The following is a 9804-nucleotide window of genomic DNA, read 5'->3' on the forward strand; positions in this document are numbered from 1 at the left end:
AAAGAGCATTATGAACAGCCAGGAGTTCTGATTGATGAGTTAAATAAATGAGCACACGTGGATGCCTTTGGCCAAGGGGGGCTGCTGGCTTCTTTAATCATTACAGGGAAGAAGAAAATAATAATATTGGTACAATACTAGAAAACACTGCATTATTATCCCTGGATATTCATGGGGTCATGGAATCAGATCATAGGATCACAGAACGGCCTGGGTTGCAAAGGAGCACAGTGCTCATCCAGCTCCAACCCCCTGCTGTGTGCAGGTCGCCAACCAGCAGCCCAGGCTGCCCAGAGCCACATCCAGCCTGGCCTTGAGTGCCTGCAGGGATGGGGCATCCACAGCCTCCAACTCTGGATGTATTCAGAGCTCACTGAAATCAATGGAAATCCGTCCAAAGGCTTGAAGTAGAATTCGGGTCAGGCCTGAACTCAGCAGGAGCATTCTTAGCTGGATTAAATTGTGGGTCTCCTGGTCACCAGGCAAGCCTAGGCATGAAGTGCAAAGGGAAGAGTCAGATGTAGTTTCTCTAGTAACTGCAGGCCAAACCTAGAGCAAACAGTTTCCCTTAGCACACTGCTGGCAGGAGCCAGCTCTGCAGAAGTTTTTGCATTTTTCATATCGAGTACCAAGAGAGCTAAGGGCAGCTTGCTTGTGGCAACCTTCCTTCTCCACGCCGCCTGCTTTTTGTAGATGATCAACTACGGACACCTTCAGGTAAGCAGCTGAAGTCACAACTACTGATGTAAGATCAAGGAGCGTGAGTTGCTTCATTTTGGGAAAGCATCCCAGATGACAATCTCCTTAGAGAAAAGGCCTCTCCATCTGCTTTGTCAGAGGGTGGGTCTGTCTGTGCGGAGGCCTCCTTCTATGCCACCTCAGCTCCTCTATGACTTAAAAGCAGCCTGAGGCTGCGGGTATCACCCCAGAGATGTGCTGGACCGTCAGATGGAGCATCAAGCCTGGATGACACCCCCTGCAGCTCTGGCCCAACCCGCAGCCATTTGTCCACAAGAGAAGGGAGAAACTTGTGCTCCGTATTGACTTTGCCCATAGAAACCTCTTCTGCAACAAAGCTCCCCATCCCAGAGCTGTGCGGTCGGTTCAGAGCTGGGTCCATCCTCCAGGCACCAGCCCTGAGTGCCCATGGTGACAGAATGTACACAAAGGGCTGACCCACAGCCGGCTGGGGCCACTCCAGCACAGCCATCCATGGGGAGAGATGGGGACCAGGTGCCCCTGTAGGGTCCATGCCATCCCCATGTCTGCCTGGGAAAGTGGTGCCCTGTGGATGGAAAGAAAGGAAAGAAGAAGTTAGCCGTTTCTCTCTTCCCGTTAATTCTTTTTGAGCATTTTATTACGAATTCAGCCCCTAGCAGGATTTTCACAAGGTAAGCTTCTTAAGGGTAAGTCCTGAATTCTTTTTTTCTGCATTTTAAGAATATGGCAGTTATGGTTGAAAGCTAGCAAAAAAAAAGTCTAATTTGCAGGCAAAGTTCTCCCTGGCTTACAGGCTCTGTCTCATTGCTGAGTTAGCAGCAGCCTGATAAATCTATATAAAATAATTTTATGCTATTACTAGTTGCATACACATTCATTAGACACGAGGCACAATTAATTATAACTACTTCTGCCTATTCCACCTTGTTCTGCTGACCAGATTTTCCTATTTCTTTGGTAGCACTGCAACGTTTGGGGGGCTGACAACCACCTCTGCCTCTGTTTCTGTATCTCTGGGGAAAAGAGAGAGCTCTGGATTTAGTGGAGTAGCTCTAAGGGTGGTATGACCAATGTTTTCTGACAATGCCAACTGTTGCTATAATAACACATGGAGTACTTTAATATTATTGGAAGTGCTTTCCTCTTTTTCCAGGTTTGAACTCCACAGCACCATCACGAGAGCAGTGCTTGGTTTGTAGGCAGTGTAGTTAGCTGATTGTACCCAGTGCCCCACAATCACTAAATTCACTGCCATCAAAACAAGGCACAGGACCCCGCATTACAGCCTCACTGCATCCTTATTCCTAGCGCAAAAAGGGTTAATGTTTCTTTGTTTACATCCTTATTTCCAGTAATGTTAGCTGCCCAACAGACATTGGTATCTGTTGCCAATATCAAGTGAAATATTAGATTTGCTTAAATATATGGTCTGATTTTTGGGTGGTCCTGTGTGGAGCTGGGAGCTGGGCTCAGTGAACCTTACGGGTCCTTTCCAACTTGGAATGTTTTATGATTCTATGCTAAATTGGTGCTAAAATCCTTTGGGACATTCCTGACAAGAATGCTGTCTGCTATGCTGAAGTCATTGAGTTGCATGAAGAATTTTGGTAGACTCGATTGTTGATGCACAGGAATGGGCTGAGAACGTGTTCTGTTCTGCCTTCAGCTGATCTGTCAGCTACAAAGAAAACCATTTGCATTCAGCTTTCATGTCTGACTTAACAAGCCAGTAAGCCAAGAGGGTTTTAAGCACTGATTAAATACAAAGCTAAGTGAACCTACAAGTGGTTTTCACCCTGCCCACTTTGCTTAACGTTCAGTAATTATAATAAGGGGGAAAATACAAACTTAATAATACTACTGTAATGTTGGGGGGAAGGGTGTTGTTTGTTTTCTTTTTTAGAAAAGCCCAAATTTCATACAAGTAGGAAGAGGAAGGGAGGAGCTCATCCATCAGCCTGGTTACTAGGCAGTGTAGTTAGCTGATTGCCAGAGCACCAATCACTAACCACACAGCCAGGTAAAAAGGCTGGGGAGACACCCAGTGGGAGCACGCAGCAATTCATCTTCTGCAAATCTCACAGCAAATCTTTTCTTCTTCCCAAAGTTTGTAGACGTGGCCTGTGCTCATCTCAGCCTTGGGCTTCCCAAACTTTGCATCCGCCTACACGTGTTGAAGAAATGCTCAGCCCCATGAGCATTTTAATCAAGACAAACGTTTTTATCATCACTGCACAGCAGGTGACAGGGTCGTGCCAGCAGAGCGGGCAGCGCCGTCCTCAGGCTGTGGGGCAGGATTGGAGCCACCAGATGGAGAGGGGCCATCAGAGCGCAGCCCCACGTGGCCCCACAGAGCCTGATGGGCCCCTCGTCTTTGCTGGATCGAGCCCAGCTGATGTGGAGTTTGCCCGCATCTTCTGGAGCACAGCCGTGCTGCCGCCGCTGTCTGAGTCCTCCCTGTGTCCCACCAACCTGCGGCGTGAGGGACCTTCGTCCCCTGGGCTGAGCCCGGCCCACAGACGGACCCCGTCAGCAGCTCACGGCGTGCAGAAAGCCGAAGCAAAAGAAAAATACCGACAGCAGGTAAGAGCTGCTCAGCCCAACTCTCTTCTCGTCGCCATTCCTGATCTTTGTGCGTCCTTCGGTGGAGCTTTGGAACTTTGGAAATGACATGAAGAGCAGTTCCAAAAGCAGCCTGGTCCTGGCTAACAGTTGTGCAGACGACAGCTGGGTGTGCTTCCAAGTCACTGATGGGATCTGTGGATAGAGCCCTTTACTGAAGCCACATCACTCTAACCCATGTATTAATGTCCCACGTATGTATCACAAATGCACACTAGTAGAAACGAAGACAACTAGCATTAAATACGTAATAACGTGGCCTGAATCTGCAATTATACCATGTTATTTTTTGGTACAGGACATGCTATGAGCTTCAGGTATCCAATAAGAAAATGAAAATCTATGCTGAATGATGCACGTGGCAAAATGGCCATTGTATTCAGAGCGTTCCTTTCGCCAGGCTGAGCTGCACGTCAGTCATTCTCATGGGCTTTGTAGAGCATTTCATGGTCAGCAATGAAATTTCAGAGTTCTTAACACCGTAAATCTGAGAAATCAGTGTAACCCATTTAAAAGAGGAAGCCCTGGCATTGCCTTACCCTTGAAAACTCAAGATGCTCAGGCTGGCTCTCAGCTTCAGTGAAGAATTTCAGGTTTACACCATGAGCATCGCGTGCTTTGAGCTCATTTTTTTTCTGAGCTCATTTTGGTAAACGTTTCTTCTCAGGCCAAGAAGAAAGAAGAAATACTGGCTTTGCTGAGGAAACAGAGAGAAGAAAGAATTGCGGTACGTCTGATTGCTTTGGGCCATGTTCTGATTGCTTTGGGCCATGTTCTGGTTGCTTTGGGCCATGTTCTGGTTCCTTTGGGCCATGTTCTGGTTGCTTTGGGCCGTGTTCTGATTGCTTTGGGCCGTGCTCCAGCTGTGCCCTGAGGTGTGTGCATCCTTACAGTGCAGCTCCCAGGTTTGGTTGGATCTGCTGAAAGAATCCTCACAGCCCCTTTGCTGTGCTCTGAGCGCTGACGTTTCTCCCACCATCGTTTCCTTCAGGTCTGAGTCACACAGTATGGAGCAGAGATGGGTGAGGTTTTATCCCATACAGGGTTAAACTTCTGTCCTTCTGCAGGGCCACGTATCCCAACTAATACAACTGAATTACATTTGATAGAAGTGGAAAGAACTAATGATGATCAGAGGGTCATTGTCTTTTCAGAAAGAGCTGATTTCTCGTCCACATAAACCGAAGATGAAAAGTAACCAAGTAAGGTAACGAAAACACCAAAGCTTTCCTGTCTGAATAGTCAGGATCTATGTTGGGAGATGTTCTAATTGTTCTTCATGTGTGAAAATAACTCGGTTTTATCCTATATTAACACTTGTCATGACAAAACTTAGAAGTGGAAAGGAGGGGAGTGCTGCTGTGTTCTGTTCTTTACTTCATGTGTGCTCCGTTTGTTTATCAGTAGGTCGTAGAATCGTTTGAGTTGGAAGGGACCATTAAAGTCAATGCAGAGCTTCACTAATCTCTATTCTTTGCAGCAGGCAGAAGGCACTTGAAGCAGAACGTGAGGATCAAGAAGCAGTAAAGGCCCTCAGATAGTTCAGCCCAATCCTGGAGGTGACAACCTGCACTGCTCAGGCATCCCTGCTTTGGTCACATTTCTTGTTCACACCGAGACACAGCACGACTGACAGCACTGGGATGGGTTTGCAGCAGCTTCTCAACCTAGCCCAAATTTCTCCGTGCTGCTGAAGTTAAAATGAACACTTAGTTTGGAAAACTTTCTGAGCTGTGGTGCCCTGTTGTGCTGGTGGTGGTTTTGGAAGCCCTCTCTATTGCTCCCATGTCAGAACCGCTTTGTGTCCTACAGCACTTTGTTCCCAGTTGGATTCTTCTATTGGAAGAGACCAAATATAAGTAGCAGAATCTACAGATTCCCATCAGTAATTGCAGAAAACATAATGCTGCTGCTTGCCATGGATGTATTCCAATGTTTTCTTTCCTTCAGAGCCAGTACAGAAATGTTTTCCAATGGATTCAGCAGACGTGCATCCTGGTGTAGATGATTTCCTTTGTGTTGGGTGCTATTCTGAGAACCCCGACGTAGGTGGAGCTTTAAGACCAGGTCAAAGGCTCACGTTCAGCCCTAAATCCAGGCCGTGTCAGTTCAGGTGCTCAGTTATTCCTTGTATTCAATCCATATGATAATAGTAATGGTGAAAATGGTCATCTTCATGGATATGCCATGCTTGGAAGTGTTGTTCCCTTCCCTTCCTTTTTCCCTTTCCCTTTCTTTTTCCCCTTTCCTCCCTTTCCCTTCCCTGTCTGTGATTTGTTTGGAAAGTTACCCAGCAGAGAAGTCTGGGCAGTGATAGTGTTACCCAGGTGTACTGCAGTACGACAGTGCTGCCTTTCTCCTTCAGATGCTGAATGATTTTCTTCCATAAAGGCATGACACATTTGCCTCTCATTTTCACATCAAATCTAAATGTTTTGCACGAACTTTGTCTTTTTTTCTGATTTAAAGACAGGATGCAGAGTCCTCTGGGTGGGGAGATGTGGAGGGAGGAGGAATGGGGACTCAAGGGGAGCGGGGTCCTGCAGTGAGCCATGGCCAGTGCTGGGCTGGGGGTGAGGGCAGCCCCACAGCTGCTCCCTATTGGCACTTCCTCAGCTGAGGCTTCAGATCCTCCTCCTGCCCTGCAAGCAGAGCACCAGGCAGGGACCCAGCCAGCTCTGCCTGGGGGAGCAGTGCCTACAGGGTGTGAAATCCACAGCATCTCCTCTGATCCCAGAGACAGCACACAGCAGGAACCACGCTGGGAGTGCAGCAGGGCGAGTGCCCCCTCAGCTCCAGTCCATCCCCATTCCACCTCCCCTTGCAGCCCAGGAGGGCTGGGTCTCCCTGGGGCCTTTCACCTCTCACTCTTTTCCCCTTGGTTCAGTTTCTGGGTGTTTTTGCACAGGAAGTCTGTTTTTTGTTTTTGTTTTCCTGGGGATGTGAGGACTCAAAGCACAGTGGTTGGCACATGTGCATGTTCTGCCTTTCAAGTCAAGCTGAAAACAAGCCAAGCTCTAACTGCTAGGTTGGAGGAGGTGGATTTCCTTCCCCAGAGCAGCTGTCCATGTGTCTCAGTCCTAAGCTACTCTGTCTGCTGCCCTCTCTGCCACCCTTCTGCCCTATTTAGCAGAGCCCATCGCCTCTTTTGGGACAGAGGTGAAGGTAAAATGGGAAACAGGTGACCAGCACCCATGGGGCAGCCCGCCCTGCCTTGGGATGGGCACCATTACTGTTGATCTGACTTTGCTCCTCACTCTGTGATGGGGACTCTGATTTCCCTCTCCCAGGGATGGATGTGAAGGGAGGGCATGAAGCTGACAGCACCAGGCTCTGTCAGGCTGGGAGGTCAAAGGCACAAACCAAAACACCAAGGAAGCACAGAGCACTTTATTGATGGTCAAACATTGGCACTGCTGTTACAGACAACTCATGGTCTCCACTTAGAGAGATATTTAAAGCCCCAGCAGGGAGCATGGATAAACAAGAACCATGCACCCCAGCTGCTTTTGTTTTCCTGAAGCAGCAGTGCTGCTCTTACACAAGAGGGCAGAGGAGGTGCATGATGTGCTCCACATCCTCAGGCCGTTTTAGCCTGCTGCAGGCAGCCCCTGGGAGCACAGCAGGAAGCTGCAGGCTCAGCCCTTGGTAGCAGCTCTGTAACCATGTAACTGGTGTGAGAGCTGAATAAATGCAGCAGGGCCTTTGGCAAACCGTGTCTTCCCTGCAGCCTCCGCTCAGCTCTGCTGCTGCCTTCGATCCAAGTGGAACAGAGAGCACTTGCTCAAGCATTTCCCTGCAGAGCTTCACGCTGCTGTATGACAAAGCTCAAGCACCCATGCAGGGCGCTCAGCTGGATTCTGCACGGTGTCAGGCATACAGGAGCACCAGTTACACTGGATTAAGTCATAATTGTGCTCTTAACAGAGACTGGGAGCAGAGTCCACAAGCACATGCCAAGCAGCATGCATAGGGCTGGCCTCTCAGCCAAGGCAAGGCTCTCTCACAGTAGCAGCTGCCAAGAAAAGAAAAATTGCACCACCAGCCTCATCCTTCCCTCTCCCCCACCAATTGCATTCTTCTTCCCCCTTTTCTAAAGTTACCCTTTCTGTGGGAACCTTCACCAAGTACATCAGCATCCTGCAGGACAAGGAGATCATTGATATGCCCCAGGTAAGGAGGAAAAGAAGGCAGATAGCACCCAGCACTGCTGCACGCTGACCAAGCTCCCTACCTGAGCTCCTGGCAGCACTGCTGGAGATCACGCACAGCTTCATCCAGAACAAGGGTGGGACCTACAAGCTCTTCAAGCACCCCAAGGTAGAGAGCCTCACTGAGACATGTGGGTAGCTGGAAATGCAGCCAGCCAGGCGCCGGAGCTCAGGACCTTCCTCAAAGCAGTATATAGTGAGCTCTCCTCCCACCCCCTACCCCAAAGATGAGTTCCCCCAGCCCACACCTGGCCAGCATCAGAGAGGAGCCAGCCCACCCCCAGTGGCCAAGAGGGGACAGCTCTGTAAAGAAAACTTTCCTCACCCAGCAGCAGCATCACATCAAGGCCTCTGCCTGAGCGATGGAGCACTGCAGGAGCTGCAGAACACTGAGCACAGCCCCTCCAAGCTCTGCCTCCCACCTTCCAACACGGGGGTAGAGTACCACCAAGAAGCAGCCCCCACCTTCCTCACAGCCACAGCCCAGAGGTGCTTCTCCGGTGCTTCTCTCTGGAATCTGCCACCACCTCCTTCCCGCAGGAAGATGCTAAAGAAACACAAATAAACTGAGAACTAAGCTGCCACACCTGCACGATTCAACAGCACTGCTCACCATCACGCTGCTTCTCCACACCCAGGAAAACAGGCTGGAGGAGCTGCACCCCAGCCACACAACACCCCAGCCAAAGGGGCAGCCTTTGGCCAAGCAGCACCACCAAGGGAAGCCAATGCTTCTGCCAGCAGCCAGAGGGAATGGAGCCCTGGGGAGAACAGAGCCCACACCAGGCAGGGTGGAGGGGATTGAGGTTCTGCTGCATCCAAGGACCAGCATGCAGCACTCACCTGAAGAGCTGAGGTCCATCTGTTGGGTCAGCTCAGCCTCTGCTCTACATGGAGGGCACACTGCATCCTCCAGCAAAGCTCCATCACTGCAGCTCTTCAACAGGGAGACGAAGACAGAGCTGGTTGCCTTCCTCTGGGAGAAGATTTGCATCAGGACATGAGGAGGGAGCAAAGAGAGCAACTCTGGGGTGCTGAGCCCCTGCACCCCATTGCAGGAGAGCAGGAAGTGGCCCAGAGCAGGAAGCAGCACCAGGACCCCCAACTCCAGCAGGGAAGGGCTGCTGGAAACCCCCCACCACCGCCACCAGCACCTCCCACACTTCTCACTGCAAGAACCCCATCCTCCAGGGGAGCAGCAGGCACACACCTCCTCTGTGGTCCTGTTGTTTCTAGAACTGCTCTCAGGTTTGGGCTGATCCTTATTGCAGCCCTCACTCGCCCTGCAACAGGAGACCAAAAAAAAAGGAAGTGAGATAAAACAGATTTCAAGCATTTCTTCTATTCTAGCAGCCTCTTGTGTTGTTTTGTATCCCCAGAAAGAAGCACTGGGGCTGGAGGAGCATGGCTGCATCCTGCTCACCCCCATTGCTGCAAGCAGAGGGGGATGCAGCACCCACAATTCCCTTTTGCAGAGCTGAGGGCACCCCAGGGCTGTGCTCAGCTTCAGGAAGCAGAGCAGAAAAAGCAGGGTGGGAGCCCAATAGCAGGAACCTATCAACAGCCCCCAGCGCGGGTTAAGAGGTTTTGGGACCATCCCTGCCCTGGGCTCCCAGCAAGGCACAGATGGACCCAGGCAGCCCCAACCCCACAGCAGGTGGGAGTCACTGCTTTGTTAGCACAGCTGGGACTCATTAGAGCCACCCCAGACTCTGCCCTTGGGCCTTGGCTCACCCAGACCAACCACACGTCCCCATGGATGTCCCACTGCATGGCCAGGCGGCCACCTGGCTGTGCAGGATGTGGTGCTGGGGTGGGATGAAGGATGCACGATGAGAGATGCAGTAAAAGGAGGGTGAAGGGTCTGGGGTGGTCCTGCACAGAGGCAGGTGGACTCAATGATCCCTCATGAGCCCCTTCCAACTCAGGACATTCCATGGTTCTGGGATGCAGAAGGGCTGAGGGACGCAGGGTGCAACGAGATGGGTTTGGATGCGTGGGCTGAGGATGTGAGCTTCAGGATGAAGAACGTGGGATGAAGGATACTGATTTCTAACAGTTGAAGTGTAAGTAGACCCAGAAAGGTTCTTCTAATATGAGTACTTTATTATGAAACGTACGTGCTAAGAAAAAGCACCATGACACTCTTGCTGCAGGATCCACAACGATGGGATATTTACATTAGGAACTGATCAGGGAACAAAGGTTGCCTTCTCCCCCTGCAGTGCTGACCATGGCTTTGTGACCAATG

General features: G+C 50.4%; 1 protein-coding gene across 15 annotated transcripts; it reads left to right on the plus strand.

The window, feature by feature from the left end:
* Positions 1 to 542: 542 nt before the first annotated feature.
* HOATZ (HOATZ cilia and flagella associated protein) lies at positions 543 to 5786 on the plus strand. Of its 15 annotated transcripts, XM_019622883.3 has the most exons (7): positions 1071 to 1391; positions 2600 to 2740; positions 2828 to 3303; positions 4010 to 4069; positions 4236 to 4364; positions 4497 to 4549; positions 4823 to 5786. In XM_019622883.3, the coding sequence occupies exons 3-7, from the start codon at positions 2902 to 2904 to the stop codon at positions 4881 to 4883; spliced, it is 705 nt and encodes a 234-aa protein (XP_019478428.2). In that variant the 5' UTR covers positions 1071 to 1391; positions 2600 to 2740; positions 2828 to 2901; the 3' UTR covers positions 4884 to 5786. The 15 variants fall into 15 exon arrangements, with proteins under 15 accessions (XP_085065564.1, XP_085065565.1, XP_085065563.1 ...); XM_085209438.1 differs by lacking the exons at positions 1071 to 1391; positions 2600 to 2740 and adding an exon at positions 543 to 717 and having other exon boundaries at positions 2959 to 3303; XM_085209439.1 differs by lacking the exons at positions 1071 to 1391; positions 2600 to 2740 and adding an exon at positions 543 to 717 and having other exon boundaries at positions 2962 to 3303.
* The last annotated feature ends 4018 nt before the right edge of the window (positions 5787 to 9804 follow it).

The sequence above is a fragment of the Meleagris gallopavo genome, chromosome 26, assembly GCF_905368555.1.
Source record: "Meleagris gallopavo chromosome 26, MGAL_WU_HG_1.1, whole genome shotgun sequence".
NCBI lineage: Eukaryota > Metazoa > Chordata > Aves > Galliformes > Phasianidae > Meleagris > Meleagris gallopavo.

What these genes read in the sequence shown, in the direction of transcription:
- HOATZ (XM_085209436.1), top strand. Translation starts at nt 2,902, where the DNA reads ATGCTCAGCCCCATGAGCATTTTAATCAAGACAAACGTTTTTATCATC. An exon ending in ACAGTATGGAGCAGAGATGG is followed by an intron (nt 4,365 to 4,496) that starts GTGAGGTTTTAT and finishes TTGTCTTTTCAG; the next exon opens with AAAGAGCTGATTTCTCGTCC. An exon ending in ATGAAAAGTAACCAAGTAAG is followed by an intron (nt 4,550 to 4,822) that starts GTAACGAAAACA and finishes TATTCTTTGCAG; the next exon opens with CAGGCAGAAGGCACTTGAAG.